Genomic DNA, 18,702 nt, shown 5'->3' with positions numbered 1-18,702 from the left:
ACCCCGCGGGGAACCGCTAGTGAATGAGTGACCAAAAGTAAACCTTCACTTAACACCGTGGGGTACTGCCAGTCAATGAGCAGCCAACAATAAACCTTCACTTAAACACCTCTGGATAGTGCTAGTCAATGAGTAACAATTAACTATCACTCAGACAACCGGGGAACTGCCTGTCAATGTGAGTAACCAACAATTAACCTTCACTCAAAACCTGCCAGTCTATGCCAGTAACGTTAAACCTTCACTCATCAATAATCATTCACTACAAACACATCAGTGTGCCCTAGTCAACAAGTAACAATCAAACAACAGGAATTCTGCAGATGCTGGAAATTCAAGCAACACACATAAAAGTTGCTGGTGAACGCAGCAGGCCAGGCAGCATCTCTAGGAAGAGGTGCAGTCGACGTTTCAGGCCGAGACCCTTCGTCAGGACAGTAACAATCAAACTTCATTCACATACTAAGGGTACTGTTAGTTAATGTAATAATGAACCTTCACTTATCAGTAAACCATTACTAATCATTCACTCCAAATCACAGTAACAAACAATAATTTTTCACTCCAAACTCAGTAATCACTACAAACATCACATCAAGCATTTCTCAAATTTCTGTTAACTTTCTGATCAATAGTTTTTCGCTAATCAACTTTATCAAATAGTTCAAAGATGAAAAAATCTGCAGATACTGGAAATCCAAGCAACACACACAAAATGCTGGAGGAACTCAGCAGGCCAGGCAGCATCTACGGAAAAGAGTACAGTCGACGTTTCAGGCTGAGATCCTTCATCAGGACTGGAGAAAAAAGATGAGAAATTAGAGCAAGAAGGTGGGGGGAGGGGGGAAGAAATACTAGGTGATAGGTAAAACTGGGAGGGGGAGGGGTGAAGTAAAGGGCAGGGAAGCTGATAGGTGAAAGAGATACAGGACTGGAGAAGAAAGAATCTGATAGGAGAGGGTTGTAAGGGAAGGGAGAGGAGCACCAGAGGGAGGTGATGGGCAGGTAAGGAGATAAGGGAAACGGGAATGGTGAAGGTGGGGGGGCAATTACCAGAAGTTTTAAGAAATTGATGTTTATGTTATCATGTTGGAGGCTACCTAGACGGAATATACAGTATTAAACATTAAAGCATCAATTTTTAAACCATAACCTAATTAATAACCACTGTGCAATAACCTGTAAAAATCGGCAACCAACAATTTGGTAACGTGGCCCAAAGGTACAAAATTAGTTGCCACTGTAAAATGATTTTCTGGCCCCTCCCTGCCCATCTGATTCCGCCTCTGGACTAAGGTTGTGACCAGGTCTGGAGCCTGTTGTCCTGGAGAGACCCGCGTTGGATGTCAATGAGCCGGTTGTGGTCAGGATGTGCTGCTTGCTAGTATTGTGACAATACATTCCATCGTACACTCTGCGGCTGGTTAACAGTGAACTCTTTCGTCAGTACAGTAAAGCTCTAATAAACCAGCACTTGTAACTCAACAGAATAACAGTTCAGCATGGACTAGGTGGGCCAAAAAGCCTGTTTCTGTGCTGTAGTGATCTATGATTCTAACCTTGGGAATTTGACGATGTTAGACTAATGGATTTTCAAGATTATTGTTTGTTTAGATTTCAGATTCAGAATTAATTTTGGGCACAGTTTGCGCACTACAGTCCCCAAGGGGACATCGGATTGCATGGAAGGAAAGAGTTTAAAAGAAGCGAGCGGGGCTATCGCTTCTTTTTGTGCGCCACATTTCCAGAGGAGACATCAGATTGTGTAGAGGAAGAAAGTTTAAAAGAAGCAAGTGGGGACAGTTGGTACATTTTGCGTGCCACAGTTCCCGAGGAGACATCGGACTGTGCAGAGGGAAAATTTAAAAGAAGAGTGGGGCTGTCAGTACTTCTTGTGCACCACGGTTCCCGAAGAGACATTGGACTGTGCATAATTAGGCACTTGGCAAGATCCAATCCAGAGAATCCAGGTTTAAGCAAAGCGGTCATTGTGTGATTGGGCCAGTGTTAGAGTGGGGATTTAAGACTTTGGCTCATTGGGACTTCAGTGAGAAGAGGCATAGGCTGTAGGTAGATTTTTTTCGTTATTTATTCTTTCTTTTTGTTGCACATTTAGAGCAATGGGGATATCAGGCAGGATAGTATAATACTCATTTTGTGAGATGCAGGATTTGGGAATCCAGTGTCCCTGATGACTACATCTGCAAGACCTGCATCCAGCTGCAGCTTCTTACAGACCGTGTTAAGGAGATGGAGCTGGTACTGGATGAATTCCGGATCATTCAGGAGGCTGAGAGATTGATAGACAGGATATACAGCAAGCTAGTTACTCTCAAAGTGCAGGACACGGGTAATTGGATAACTGTCAGGAAGGGGAAAGAGGATAGGTCCTCCAAGTAACCCTGTGACCATTCCCCAATACTGTACCACTGATAGGGGTTGGAGGTGTGGCATGGCTTAACAGAGGAAAGTCACAGCAGTGAGGTCTCTGGCACTGAGCATTGCTCTGTGTCTCAGAAAGAAAGTGGGAAGAAGAAGCAAGCTGTAGTGATGGGGGATTAGTTGGTTCAAGGAATGGAAAGAAGGTTTTGTGGATGAGAACATGATTCCTCCATGGTACTGTTATGCTCTGCTTCACATTTTTACTGTTATACTGTATGTATTTCATTTAGCAGTTCTGTAAGAGCAGTCTGTTTTTTCAGCTTGTTTGGATTACTGTTGAAGATAAGGGATGAGAAGAAATGTGTGCCATCCGATTAGGATGGTAGAACTGAGGGGAGGTTTCTCTGATGAGGGACACTAAAGTTAGGTTTGGGGGTTTTGTTCAGTGGGAGATGAGGAGAGAAGATGCTGGGGAGAACCGGTCGTAAGATACGACCCAGTGGGAGACCCATTTGTTGGAAATGGATTGCGATGACGTTCAGGAGGTGGCATGCACTTTCACACTGACCGAGGGCCCAGCACGTGCGTAACAGAGAAGTTCAAGATGAGCTCCAACTTGTGTATATTGACTGTTAATTAAAACGGGCCCTTTTCTTTTTGTTTTCCTTTACTAACCCTTTAGTTAAGTTAAGATTCATAAATATAATTCCTTTAGTCATATGCAGTACACTATCTGTTATTTCATAGTGCTAATTTGTAACAGGGTAGCAAATTACACAGCATCCACACAAACTGGGATTTGGAGTGGGAGAGCCATCTCAATCTCACGAGTTTGACGGGACCAGAGAGGATCTTCCCTATACTTACGCAGCCAAGGAAATGGGGTTTCATTATGGGGGCTTGTCTGGGATCAATTTCATTGGACACCGTATGATTGCCTTGAGCATTGATCTAGTGGGTTGTGTGTTTAAACCTGTTTTAAACCATTGTCCAGTAAAGTAATTAAGATACGTGGTTATGGACGCTGCAGGGGTTGAGCCGTGGTGCGAATCCATGCAGTTACTAGTGATGAATGCATGTGTATTAAGTGGGGTAGATATTTGTATTCCTGATGGATTGTTAATTCAAACTTTAAGTACTGTTAAAGCAGCCGGAGTAGTTATGATTGTGGAGCGGAGGTTTGATAAAATGGCAGGCAAAGACTTTGTTTTAGTTCAGACTAGCACTGACATAATGGCAGTGGAACTGCCTGGTACTATTGGGGCCCTAGGGGTGGAGGGGCATGGGCTGTCCATACTTTCTGGAAGGAGGGGAGTGTAGGCGAGCAGGCAGAATCAGAGATCAGTTTCTAGCTGGGGGCGGAGTCTCCAAAGATAGGTTGCTCTCGTTTCTGGGAGCAAAGGGAAGGAGTGGTCTGATTTGATATGTCTAATGAGTCCCCCAGTGAGGAGTGAGAATTCCGAGTTAGTATCAGCCCTTACCTCTCTGGTGAATAAATGGCCGAGTACACAGTTGGAGGGTCCTAGCTATCAAAAGCTGAGAATGTTCTCCGGAGTGAAGCCCACCCCTGAGAGGGAGAAAGAGTATGAGACTTGGGTGGAGCAGACCTTTCAGATACTGGAGTGCTCTGATGACATAAAAAGACAGCGAATGATTGAAAGTTTGACGTAGTGAGATTTGTAAAGACACAGAACCCCTTTGCCACCTCTGTGGGCTACGTGCAAGCACTAGAAAATGGGTTTGGCGTGACAATGGAGCTTATGACAGGGTTTCAGAACATGTTCCAGGAGAAGGGGGAGAAACTTTACACCTTTTTTCGGCTAGAGAGGCAGCTGAGTTGCTTGCAGTGTGTGTGTTGGGGGGGGGTCATTGAAACCACTGAGGTGAATCAGTTAAGAATGGACCAAGTGATGAAAGGGGCACCTGTCACCGGTTCTGATCGCTTGGGGTCTCCAAATGTCTTATAAGATTGTTGGTGGGGGAGGGAGGATCATTGCTTTGCTGCCGCTTACGTGTGGCAGGGGGGAGCTGGTGGGGGGCTTTGGGGTCCTAACATTTAACTATCATTCATTCTTTGGGGCACTCCTCTGTTTGCGTGGATGTTTGTGAAGAAAAAGCATTTCAGGGTGTATATTGTATACATTTCTCTGACATTAAATGTACCTTTGAAACTTCCTCATTTGTCGAGCTGATCCAAAAAGTAAGAGAGGAGGAGAATGCGATGGAGACACAGGAGGCCTCTGTCTTCAGGGTACAGTCCCCTTGGCTGAAGTAGCCACTGATAACCCACCCCAGGGAGTGGTAAAGGAGCCTGTGGCAGAGTTTAGGGCTGAGATGTCCCAGTAGTCATCAGCGTGTGCAGCCACCCCACACCATAAAGCCAACAGGGAGTCAGATACCCCCTTAGGGGATGGACTAAGCAAAGGGCTGCAAGTGAACGGGGTCCCACGAGAAGTGGAGGACGACCGGTATTGTCTGTTATAACTGTGGTGAAGAAGGACACATCAGACGGGAGTGTAAAGGACAGGAAAACCCTCAGAGAGTGAGCCCCTGGGTACCTAAGTGGAGACACCCAGTGAGGGAACGGCCTAGTCTCTCGGGGTAACACATTCCCAGCAATATGTCAAGGAACACCCTAAAGCAAAAAACCCTATTCCTGATGAATACTCCTATTCTGAGGAGGCTAGTGGGAGCCTGCAAGGAGGAAGTTGGAGAGAGCTTTCTGAAAACATTGTCCGTTCACCCTGCTTCCGAGCTGCTTTTGAGGAAGTGCGTGGCTGCACTGGCTAGATGATGAGCATAATCGAGGGACTGTGTGGTTCACCCAGTCCAGGCCTGGGGAAGCAGCTAGAGTGACAGGAAATCCCAAATTTCCTAGAATGCCTGATGCCAAGGCCCTCCTGGAGAATGCTCCGGAAGACCATGAACAGGAGTCCTGCTTACCTGTGGGGTACTGGTGAAGCCCAAACTGCAGAAGTCCTCAGTTGTACAGGTGAACAGGATGACAGTGAGTGTCAGGAACACTTCAGAGTGGGAGGTCACCCTCAGGCAGGGGATGCCAACGGCGCACCTCTTTCTGGTGACGCCTCTCTCCAGAGCCACAAGATCTCGGTCCTCCAAAGGCAAGCGAAGCTCTTAGGCCGCATCCTTGGCATATTGAATATTGGGCAGTCGTGAAACCCCGAGAGCGGGTCCCATTCCCACAAAGAACCAAAGTCAGCATGTAACTCCAGGTCAGGGTCTTCAATAGAACCCTGAAAGGGAAAATTAGAGATATTAAAGATGGAAATAGAGCTATTTCCAAAGATTCAAGCAAAGGAGTCGCTGTTAGGCGCCATTTCTCCTCCTAAGCTCCTGAGGTATTAGAGTATCTGAATGATCTCATAGTGTTTGGGTCCACCTTGGAGGATCATGAAGCAAGACTACTGAAGGTGCTGGGCCACCTGAAAGCTGACAAATGCCAGTTCTGCAAGATGTCTGTCAGCTATGTTGGGCACATAGTCTCACGGAATGGAGTAGTTACAGATCCATCTAAGATCAAAGCGGTGACCACATGGCCGAGGCCCTAGACAGTGAGCACCTTGTGCTCATTCCTTGGATTCTGTGGGTACTATCAGAGGTGTGTGAAGGTACTCTAAAGTGAGTCACACTTTAAATCAGCTTCCGTGCGGTTACCCTCCCTTGGGGAAGAAAGGGAAGACAAAAGGAGAGGATGGTAAAAGTGATCTTAGCCCTTCAGAACCTTTTAGAGCGAGATGGGATGCGAAATATGAAGAGGCCTTTCAGTCGCTGAAGAAGCTGTTGACAAAAGCTCCTGTGCTGGCTTTTACAGGCCCCAGATTGTTGTATGTACTGCATACAGATGCCAGCAGAGAGGGCTTAGGGGATGTCCTGTATCAGGATCAGTGCACAGGGTTGAGACCTGTTGCATTTATCAACCAGAGTCTGTCACCTTCTGAGGAAAAACTATCCCACACAAAGGTTGGAGTTCCTGGCATTGAAATGGCTGTGGTGGATAAGTTAAGTGACTACCTCTATGGTGCCAAGTTTGGAGTTAGGATGGACAACAATCGCCTAACTTATTCCCTGACCTCGGTGAAATTGGATGCCACAGGCCCTTAGTGGATGGTGGCGTTGTCTGCCTATGATTTCAGCCTGAAGTACTGGCCAGGAAGTAAAACATTGATGCCGATGCATAGTCCCAACGTGCACATGACGGGCTGGAGAGGGATGGAGAGTGGACGGGTGTTCCTGGCCCTGGAGTGAAAGCCTTATACCAGTTTTCTGTCACAGGGAAGCAGAGGAAAGGCAAGGGCAGGATCAGGTGGTGGATCAGTTGGGAGCTTCTGATGGTGCCATCCCACAAGCTTACTGTAACCTGACTGCTCTGAGGACAAACCAGTTGCCGGATTGAATCCTGGGGAAGTGGCAGCTGCTCAGCGAGATGACCCAGGTGTTGGTACCATTTGGTCAGCGGTTGGGAGACATAGACCAAGCGGACAGGACAAAATACGCCACGGTGTCCTAATTACTGAGAGAATAGCCCAGATTGGAATTAAGGAACCAGATCCTATAGTGGGTCACATCATCTCCAGACTGGCCTCAGCATTCGCAGCTAGTTCTGCCTGAGAAGTATCGGAGGATTGTGTTGAAATTGCTTCATGATGATTCTGGGCATTTGGGGGTTGACAAGACCCATGGATTGCTCAGAGACCGGTTCTACAAGCCCCAGATGAAGCTGGAGGTTGAAGAGTACTGCAAGTCATGCATTCAATGTATATGGAGGAAGACGCTACCTATGAGGGCTGCTCCGTTGTCCCACTTGCAGAGAGTGGGGCCACTTGACCTGGTGTGTATGGATTTCTGATGAACAGCCCAAAACATCGACTGTTTACTTTTTTCCATAAATTCTTCCTGGCCTGCTGAGTTCCTCCAGCATTTTGTGTGTGTTGTTAGGGTTGTGATCCAGTTGTGGCCCAGACCAGCCCAAGTAAACATTTATACATTTATCTGAGATTTCTTTTACCTGTTATGCTGCACTATAATGAATTTTCCAGTGAACTATGTGAGTGTAAGTGGAACATAAAATAAACGGCCACATCACTGACCCCAGCATTCTGGACCCCAAGCATGCTTCAAGCCACACTCCCAGTCATGTTCCAGTTATACTCTGGACCCTCCCCTCCCTCTGACCACACACACCATTTGCATTGTGAATCCCCGGCTCAGACTCTACTAATGAATGAGTCAGCTGGCAGACCATCGTGACAGAGTAGTATAGTGGTTAGCTTAATACTTTGGAACGCCAGTGATCGGGGTTCATTTGCCAGTGTGGTCTGTAGCGAGTTTGTACATTCTCCCCTTGACTACATGAGTTTCCTCTGAATGCACTGGTTTCCTCCACATTCTAAACACATATGGGTTAGGGTTAGTGAGTTGTAGGCATGCTATGTTGGCGCCGGAAGCTGGCAACACTTGTGAGCTGCCCCCAACACATTCTTGAACTGCGTTCATTGATGCAAGAAACACACATTTCAGAATAAGATTTATTATCCCTGGCATGTGTCATGAAATTTGTTAACTTAGCGGAAGCAGTACAATGCAATACATGATAATGCAGAAAGAAAAAAAAGTGTGTGTGTGTATATATATGTATGTATGTGTGTATATATATATATATATATATATATATATATATATATATGTGTGTGTGTGTGTATATTGAATAGATTAAAATAGTGCAAAAATAGAAGTAATATTTATTTTTTAAAAAGTGAGGTAGTGTTCATGGGTTCAATGTACATTTAGGAATCATATGGCAGAGGGAAAGTAGCTGTTCCTGAGTCGCTGAGTGTGTGCCTTCAGGCTTCTGTACCTCCTACCTGATGGTAACAATGAGAAAAAGGCATGCCCTGGGTGATGGGGGTCTTGGATACTATAGAGGCTAGTACCCAAGATAGAGCTGACAAATTTTACAACTTTCTGTAGCTTCTTTCAGCCCAGTGCAGTAGCCCCCACCCCATCACCCCATACCAGGTAGCGATGCAGCCTGTCAGAATGCTCTCCATGATACACTGGTGCACCTCAGGGGTGTGTGCTTAGCCCACTACTCTACGCTCTATATTCACATTACTGTGTGGCTAGGCATAGCTCAAATACCATCTATAAATTTGCTGACAATACAACCATTGTTGGTAGAATCTCAGGTGGTGACGAGAGGGTATACAGGAGTGAGATATGCCAAACTAGTGGAGTGGTGCCACAGCAACAACCTGGCACTCAACGTCAGTAAGGTGAAAGAGCTGACTGTGAACTTCCGGAAGGGTAAGATGAAGGGACACATACCAGTCCTCATAGAGGGATCAGAAGTGGAGAGAGTGAACAGCTTCAAGTTCCTGGGTGTCAAGATCTCTGAGGATCTAACCTGGTCCCAACATATGGGTGTAGTTATAAAGAAGGCAAGATAGCAGCTATACCTCATTAGGAGTTTGAAGAGATTTGGCATGTCAACAAATACACTCAAAAACTTCTATAGATGTACCATGGAGAGCATTCTGACAGGCTGCATCACTGTCTGGTATGGAGGGGCTACTGCACAGGACCAAAAAAGTTGCAGGAGGAAGTAAATCAAGTCAGCTGTATCTTGGGTACTAGCCTACAAAATACCCAGGACATCTTCAAGGAACGGTGTCTCAGAAAGGCAAGCCTCATTATAAAGGATCTCCAGCACCCAGGGCATGCCCTTTTCTCACTGTTACCATCAGATAGGAGATACAGAAACCTGAAGGCACACACACAGCGATTCAGGAACAGCTCCTTCCCCTCTGCCATCCGATTCCTAAAAGGACATTGAACCCTTGGACACTACCTCACCTTTTTAATATACAGAATTTATGTTTTTGCATGTTTTAATCTATTCAATATACATATACCGTGATCCATTTATTTATTTATTTATTTATTTGTTTGTTTGTTTGTTTGTTTGTTTGTTTATCTTCTATATTATGTATTGCATTGAACTGCTGCTGCTGCTGAATTAACAAATTTCATGTCACATGCCGGTAATAATAAACCTGATTCTGATTTTAATACATTTATGGAAGTTTTCAAGTGTTTTAGGTGACAAATCAAATCTATTCAAATTCCAAATGAAATATAGACATTTTATGTTTCAATGTACATGTGACAAATGAAGCTAATCTTTATCTTTAAATCTATAAATCGTTATGATTTCCAAACACTGAGATGCCAGATTATTTATTAATGAACAACATGGATTGGTCTTGCTTTTTGCAGGCAGATACACTTGGGCAATATTTGTCGTTGTCAGCTAGATGCAGATGGTGTTACAACACCTCTGCGGTGAAATTACAATTCTGTGTGATTCACTGCTTAAAGTAAGCTAACTATACTGTGCAATTCCTGCAGATGCCATGTGCTGGAAAACACCTGTTTTCCCCATTCCTGGATGGCGAAGTTCCAGATACTCCAATCCAACAGCGGTTGTCTGCGCATTGGAATCCTGGGTGAGGGCCACCTTGTGAAGCAGCTGGTGTTAGTTTTGACTCAGCATGGAAACGTGGCTCCAATGCACATCACCATCTCCACCAAGAGACCAGAGACACTCGGTACGCTTATTTGTTAATGTGTAAAACAGTGATTATTCTTTACATTAAGCACAGAGAAAGAGAACCCACAATCTAGCCTGAAAGGAGAGTAAAGAAGGATTTCTGAATAACTTTACAGAATTGACTTCTGTATCTCAGGAACATAACCGTGCTGACTCTCCCAGTACATTATTGATGCAGTACTTAATTTGGAGTTAGAATTTGTTTATTATTGTCACATTTATCAAGATACAGTGAAAAGCTTGTCTTGCATACTGTTTATACAGATCAATTCATTACACAGTGCATTGAGGTAGAACCTTGGGTTCTGATTCCTTGGTCCCAGTGACAATAGCTTTCTGCCTGCACTATCACTCTTCCTATCTTGCATTAGCAGTGACTCATATAAGACATCTCAGATTCAGGTCCAAATTCAATTATTGATCATATGTACATGAATAATGTTAGCAGACAATGCAGAGATAGTGTTGAGGAAGCAGGGAGTCCGCAGTAGAACCTAAACTAAGACAGATTAGGAAAATGGGTAAACAAGGAGCAGATAGAATACAGTGTAGGGAAGTGTATGGTCATGCATTTTGGAAGAAGGAATAAAGGTGCAGACAATTTTCTAAATGGGGAGAAAATTCAGGAATCAGGGATGCAAAGATGCTTGGGAGCCTCAGTGCAGGATTCCTTAAAGGTTATGTTGCAGAATGAGTCGGTGGTAAGGAAGGCAAATGCAATATAATGTTAGCATTTCTTGAGAGAACTAGAATGTAAAAGCAAGGATGTAATGCTGAGGCTTTATAAGACATTGATTAGACTGTACTTGGAGTATTGTGAGCAGTTTTGGGCTGCTTAGCTAAGAAAGCATTTGATGGCATTGGAGAGAGTCTAGAGAAGGTTCACAAGAATGATTCCAGGAATGAAAGAGTTAACATTATGAGGAGCATTGCATGGTTTTGGGTTGTACTCACTGTAATTTAGAAGAATGAATGAGGATCTCATTGAAACCTATCGAATATTGAAAAACCTAGATGGAGTGGATATTGGAGAGGGTGTTTTCTGTAGTGGGAGAGTCTAGGACCAGAGGGCATAGCCTCAAAGTATAAGGATATCCCTTTAGAAGAGAGATGAGCAGGAATTTATTTATCTAGAGGGTGCTGAATCTGTGGAATTCATTGCCACAAACGGCTGTGGAGGCCAAGTCATTGGGTATATTTAAAGCAGAGGTTGATAGGATCTTGATTAGTAAGAGTGTCAAAGCTCATGAAGAGAAGACAGGAGAATGGGGTTGAGAGGGATAATAAATCAACCATGATCAAATGGCAGAGGAGACTCAATGGTCCAAATGGTTTAATTCTGCTCCTATGTCTTATGGTCTTATGGAAACATACAGTGAAAGGCATTGGTTGTGTCAACGACCAACACAATCCAAGGATTGTGCTGGGGGCATCTCACAGGTGCCACCATACTTCTGGTGGCAACATAGAATGCCCAGTCTTACTAACACCACCCTGTATGTCTTTGGAATGTGGGAGGAAACCAGAGTACCCGAATGAAATACACGCAGTCACTGGGAGAATATACATATTCCTTACAGACAGAGGTGGGAACTGAAACCCAATTGCTGGCACTGTAAAGCATTGCATTAACTGCTACATGCTACTGTGCCACTACATGAAGCCAAGTAAAAGCAGGAAATGCTGGAAACCTCTAGCTTCTTCCCCTCTGCCATAAGATTTCTGAACAGTCCATGGACGCTATCTCACTATTTTGGACTAATTTATTTTTTATACTCATTGTAATTTATGATTATATTTATATATTGCACTGTACTGCTGTGCAAAACAACTAATTTCATGGCATGTTATTGATAATAAACCTGATTCTGATTCTGATTTTGATGGTCAGAAATTCTTCCCTTAGCCCTGAGAACCTTGTCCTGGGATAAGGGATTGGCCATTTAGGATTAAGATGATTGTGAGGATATACAAGGCTGTGGTCTGTTATCATATACAGTGCCGATTAAAAAGTATTCACCCTTGGAAGTTTTCATGTTCTATTGTTTTACAATGTTGAATCACAGTGGATTTAATTTGACTTTTTTTGACACTGATCAACAGAAAAAGACTCTTTCGTGTCAAAGTGAAAATATATCTCTACAAAGTGATCTAAATTAATTACAAATATAAAACAAAATAATTGATTGCATAAGTATTCATTCCCTTTAGTATGCCATCCCAAATCATCACTGGTGCAGCCAATTGGTTTTAGAAGTCACATACTCAGTTAAATGGTGATCATCTGTCAGTCAAGGTGTTTCAATTGATTGTGGTAAAAATACACGTGTATCTGGAAGGTCCAACTGATGGTGAGTCAGTACATAGTAAAAACTACACCATGAAGACAAAAGAACACTCCAAGCAACTCCGTGAAAAGGTTGTTGAAAAGCACAAGTCAGAAGATAGATACAAGAAAATTCCCAAGTCACTAAGTATCCCTCGGAGCACAGTTAGGTCAGTCATCAAAAAATGGAAAGAACGTAGTGCAGCTGTAAATCTGCCTAGAGTAGGCTGTCCTCAAAAACTGAATGACTGTGCAAGAAGGGACTAAGGAGGGAGGCCATCAAGAGACCCATGACAGCTCTGGAGGAGCTATGAGCTTCAGTAGCTGAGATGGGAGAGACTGTGCATTCAAACACTGTTGTCCGGGTGCTTCACTAGTCACAGCTTTATAGGAGAGAGGCAAAGAGAAAGCCACTGTTGAAAATAATTCACATGAAATCTTGGCTAGAGTTTGCCAGAAGTCTCTGAGGTCTCTGAAGTCAGCTGTGCAAATAAAAGAAATATAATACTGAGAACATAAGTTATAAAACAGCCCAAATTGGTCTAAACTTATTATAATTATTAAACACTAACGGTGCTATGGTTTGATGAAACCAAAATTCAGCTTTTTGGCGATCAGACTAAACGCTATGTTTGGCGTAAGCCAAACACCACATACACATCATCAAAAACACACAAGAACTGCGAATTGAGAGAAGATTTGTTTTCCAGCAACACAATGAACCCAAACATAAAACCAAAGCTACATAGGAATGACTTAAAGAGAACAAAGTTAATGTCATGGAGTGACCAAGTCAGAATCCAGCCCTCAGCCCAATTGAGAATTTGTGGCTGGACTTGAAAACGGCTGTTTACTCATGATCTCCATGCAATCTGACAGAGCTTGAGCACCTTTGTAAAGAAGAAAGGGGAAAAATTGCAGTGTTCAGATGTGCAATGCTGATAGAGACCTATCCACACAGTCTCAAGGCTGTAATTACAACCCAAGGTGCATTTACTGACTTGAAGGGGGTGAGTAATTATGCATTCAATTATTTTGTGTTAATAATTGTAATAAATTTAGACCATTTTGGATTATTTTATAACTGATTCTCAGTGTTATATTTCTTTTATTTGCAGTTTATTTTCTTTTACACATTGATTAAGCCTTTGCTTAAGTATGGTTTTTCATAGATTCTATTTTATTTCTTTATTTTCCTGTAAATGTCTGCAAGTAAATGGATCTCGAGGTAGTATATGGTAACATATACGTACTTGGATAATAAATATAGAACATAGACGTTGCAGCACAATACAGGCCCTTCAGCCCACGATATTTTGCCAACCTTTCAAACTACTCTAAAGTCAATCTAACCTTTCCATCCTATATAGCCCTCCATTTTTGTATCATCTATGTATCTAGTGAGTTTTTTAGAGATAGAAAAATTATAGATTTACTTTGAAACTTGAAGATCAATGAGCTAAAAGCATTCGTCCTCTTAGCCCATTATGTAACAACCTCATCTCTTTTTCTGTTTCAGAGGAGCTAATGGATCTGGGAGTCCACTGCATCTATGACAACCAACAGCTGGCTGCTTCTGTAGACGTGTTATTTCTCTGCTGTCAGCTATTTCAACTGACACTGGTTTCCTCTCAGATACGGGGCCACATCTCCAAGACCTGCATTGTGTACAGCCTGGTGACTGCGGTACCTGCGAAGAGGTCAGTCAAATCCAGGTCCTCCTATTCCATTTCTCACACACCCAGATCATCACCTGCGGAGGTCAGTCTCACACCAGGTCTGACAAATGATCAGATCACCTCAAGCTAAGATCTGTCTATGTCCTGATCACATCAAGCCCATGTCTGTCCATAGCCAGTTCATCTTAAACTCAGATCTGACCATGGCCAGATCAAAGTTTCAAAGTTCAAAGTAAAATTTATTATCAGAGTAAGTACATGTCACTACATACAACCCTGAGATTATTTTTCAGTGGGCATGCTTAGCAAATCTATAGAACGGTAACTGTAAACAGGATCAATTGACAGCAAACTGTGCAAATACAGATATAAATAAATAGGAATAAATAACGAGCATGAAATAACAAGATAAAGAGTCGTTAACGTGAGACCATTGGTTTTGTGAACACCAGAAGTAGAATGAGTGTAGTTATTCCCTTTTGTTTTAGAATCTGATGGTTGAGGTATAGCAATTGTTCTTGAACCTGATGGTGCAAATCCTGAGGCACCTGTACTGTGAGGGGATCCAGGAGTGCCCCTATTAACTGTTTGACGAGAGAGACAGAGAGAGACATTTATCATTGATGGTTTGTTTGGAAAGGAGAGAGTGACAGAGTTATTTACCACCGATGTGTTGCTTTTGAAAAGAGAGAGAGAGATGAAGATTAACAGTTGGACTGTCACTTTAAGGCATTGGAAGTAACTTTGGATTTCTACTGAGTTTGGAGTTGGAGACAGCACCACGCAGCTCGAAAGTTGCTATGGTGACCAAAGGCAGATTGTTGATATTTCTTCAAGGACTTGTTGCCTGCTTGTGCACTCCTTTACAGACAAAGGAAGGAGGGACTCTTTGAGTGACAGGTGATGCTCAGCCTGGTGAAATAAATGAGAGGTCAGATGATACAGACCTCAGACACATGATCTGGACACTGAATGAGCATTGTTGTGCCCGCAGAGAAAGTGGGTTTTGGAGGATCGATCAGGCGGATCGATCCAAATTGCTATTCCACCTGTGAAGAAGGGGTTGACTGGTGGGGAGTTGTCTATGTGTCCATCCTTGCCGGGGTGATAGCTCCACCACAGGAAAACCGGTCCCCCTGGTTAAAGTCACAGTCGGTGACTTGTAAAGGATTTCGGAGGACAACGAGAAGATCGACGGCATCAGCTCACCTGAAGACTCAACTCACTCTCTCTCTCTCTCTCTCTCTCTCTCTCTCTCTCTCTCTCTCTCTCTATCCATCACTACTCAACTAAATACCACAAACTGAACTGAACTGAACTTTACTCAACACCGTAAGACTGTATCTTTTTACCCCTAGATTTAAAGAAGCTTGGTTATCATACATATATATTCCACACTTACTTTTATATATAATCATTTGCTAATCTGTGTGATTTATCTACATTTATATTACTGTATTGCGTAGTTACTAATAAATATTAGTAGTTTATAGCAATACGAGACTCCAAAGTGGTTTCTATTTCTGCTGGTTCTTTATCCCCGTCACGGGGTACGTGACAGTACCTTCTACCTGATGGCAGCAGCGAGAAAAGAGTATTGCTTGGATGGTGAGGTTCATTAATGATAGATGCTGCTTTTCTACACTAACGTTTCATGTCCCTGACACAGTGGTGTCAAGAAAACAACCTCTCCCTCAATGTCACAACAACAAAGGAGCTGGCTTTGGACTACAGGAGGAACAGAGACAAGCTCACCCCTATTGACATCAATGGATCTGGGATGAGAGGGTGAACAGCTTTAAGTTCTTTGGTATACACATCACCGAGGATCTCATGTGATCTGTACATATCAGCTGTGTGGTGAAAAAAGCACAACAGTGCCTCTTTCACCTCAGACAGAAGTTTGGCATGAGTACCCAAATTTTAAGGACTTTCTACGGGGGCACAGTTAAGAGCATCCTGACTGGCTGTATCACTGCCTGGTATGGGAACTATACTTCCCTTATGTGGTAAACCATATATATATATATGTTGTAACTGGGTTAACTGTCTGGAAGGTGCTTGAAGGTGCTTCACCTTAATCGCAGGACTCTGCAGTAAGTGGTGCGGACAGCCGAGCGCATCTGTGGATGTGAACTTCCCATTATTCAGGACATTTACAGCAACAGGTGCGTAAAAAGGGCCCAAAGGATTACTGGGGACCTGAGTCACCCCAACCACAAACTGTTTCAGCTGCTACCATCCAGGAAACAGTACCACAGCATAAAAGCCAGGACCAACAGGCTCCAGGACAGCTTCTTCCACCAGGCCATCAGACCGATTAATTCACGCTGACACAATTGTATTTCTAAGCTATATTGACTGTTCTGTTGTACATACAATTTATTACAAATTACTATAACTTGGACATTGCTCATTCAGACGGAGACCTAACGTAAAGATTTTTACTCCGCATGTATATGAAGGATGTAAGAAATCAAGTCATTTCAATTCAATAGATGTGCTCGATGGTTGGGAGGGCTTTACCCGTGATGTATTGGGCTGAATCCACTACCTTTTGTCGGATTTTCCACTCAAAGACATTGTTGTTCCTATACCAGGCCATAATGCAGCCAGTCAGCACACTTTCCACCACACATACGACCATAAGATACGGGAGCAGAATTAGGCCATTTGGCCCATTGTCTGCCCCACCATTTCATCATGGCTGATCTATCTGTAGAAGTTTGCCAAGATTTTTGATGTTGTGCTGAGGAAGTAGAGGCACTGTCACGCTTACTTTGCAATTATGTATATTTATATGATGGATCCAGGTCAAGTCCTCTGAGATGGTGACACCCAGGAATTTAAAGTTACTGACCCTCTCCACCTCTGATCCTCCAATGAGGACTGGCTCATGGACCTCTGGTTTCCCTCTCCTGAAGTCCACAATCAGTTCCTTGGTCTTATTGATATTGAGTGAGAGATTGTTGTTATTACTCCACTCAGTCAAATTTACAGTCTCCCTCCTATATGCTGATTCATCACCACCTTTGATACAGCCCACAACAGTGGTTTCATCAACAAACTTGTATATAGTGTTGGAGCTGTATTTAGCCACACAGTCAGAGGTGAGTAGAGCAGGGGGCTACACATTCATCCCCATAGTGCTCCTTTGTGATTGTGGAGGAGATGTTTTTGCCAGTCCAAACTGAATGGGGTCTACAGTGAGGAGATCCAGGATCCAATTGTACAAGAGGTATTGAGGCCCATTTCTTGGAGTTTGCTGATTAGTTTTAAGGGGATGATGGTACTAAATGCTGCGCTGTAATCGATAAAGTGCATCCTGATCTCTTTGCTCTCTTATGCATCTTTGCTGTCCAGATGTTCCAGGGTTGTGTGAAGAGCCAATGAGATGGCATCTGCTGTAGACCTGTTGCTTCAGCAGATGAATTGGAGCGGATCCAAGTCACCTCTCAGACAGGAGCTGATATGCTTCAGCACCAGCCTCTCAAAACACTTCATCACTGTAGATATAAGTGCCACTGGGCGATAGTCATTGAGACAGGTTACCTTACTCTTCTTGGGTACCGGTACGATTGAAGCCTGCTTGAAGCAGGTGGGTACCACACACTGCCAGAGTGAGAAGTTGAAGATACCTGTGAATACACCAGCCAGTTGGTCAGCAGAGGGCTTCGATACTCAGCCAGGTACTCTGTCCGAACCGGGAGCTTTCTTTGGATTCACTCTCTTGAAAGCAGCCCGCACATCATCTTCAGATACTGAGACCAAAGGATCATCAGGATACATGAGGTTTGCAGGATGGTTCCTCCCTGTTCTGGTGGTCAAAGCATGCACAGAAGGCATTGAACTTATCCGAATGTGAAGCCCTCCTGTCCCCTATGTTGCAAGATTTAGCTTTGTAGGAGGTTATGGCATTCAAACCCTGCCTCAGTTGTTGAGCATCCCTCACTGATTCCAGTCTAGTCCAGAATCTCCACTTCACCTGTGAGATAGCTTTCTGGAGAATGGCTGAAGATATTATGGAGGCACCAGTCATGATCTTTCAAGAATCACTAGTTCCTAGAACGGTGCCAGAGGACTGAAAAATCACAAATGACACTCCACTCTTTAAGAAGTCAGGGAAGCAAAAGACAGGAAATTAAAGGCTAATATTGGAAATGAGACTGCTGATGAGGGTCTCAGCCTAAAACATCAACTGTTGACTCTTTTCCATAGATGCCGCCTGGCCTGCTGAGTTCTTCCAGCATTTTCTTCCAGTTCTTCCAGTGTGTTCCTTGGATCTCCACCATCTGCAGATTTTCTCGTGTTTGTTTTTCCACTGAGGTTTGGTGACACTAGAACCAGAGGTCAGAGATTAAGGATGAAAGGAGAAATGTTTAAGGGGAACTTGAAGGTGTACTTCTTCACTGACAGGATGTGAGTGTGGAACGAGCTTCCAGCAGAAGTAGTGGTTGTGGGTTCAGTATTTGAGAGGTTTGGGTAAGGATATGGAGGCTTATGGTCCTGGCGCGGGTCAATGGGACTAAGCAGAATAATAGTTTGATGTGAACTAGATGGGCCGAAGGGCCTATTTCTATGCTGTAGAGCTTTATGATTCTATAACTGCAAGTTATCACTTAGTGTAAGTTAGTGGCAGAAAAGAATCAAAGAGAATTGACGAGCATGTGTGCATCAGAGGATAA

General features: G+C 43.6%; 1 protein-coding gene across 1 annotated transcript in view; it reads left to right on the top strand.

Moving 5' to 3' along the window:
- noxred1 (NADP-dependent oxidoreductase domain containing 1) overlaps positions 1 to 18,702 on the top strand; it is a 37,843-nt gene that overhangs the window by 4,722 nt on the left and 14,419 nt on the right. Inside the window, exons 2-3 of the mRNA XM_063060224.1 lie at positions 9,811 to 10,010; positions 13,858 to 14,038. Of these exons, the coding sequence (XP_062916294.1) occupies positions 9,811 to 10,010; positions 13,858 to 14,038 (381 nt within the window). The remainder of the gene's footprint in view (positions 1 to 9,810; positions 10,011 to 13,857; positions 14,039 to 18,702) is intronic.

Source organism: Mobula hypostoma, chromosome 1 (assembly GCF_963921235.1).
Source record: "Mobula hypostoma chromosome 1, sMobHyp1.1, whole genome shotgun sequence".
Taxonomy (NCBI): domain Eukaryota; kingdom Metazoa; phylum Chordata; class Chondrichthyes; order Myliobatiformes; family Myliobatidae; genus Mobula; species Mobula hypostoma.
The sequence above is the reverse complement of the archived record's forward strand: the minus strand, read 5'-3'. Positions and strand labels throughout refer to the sequence as shown.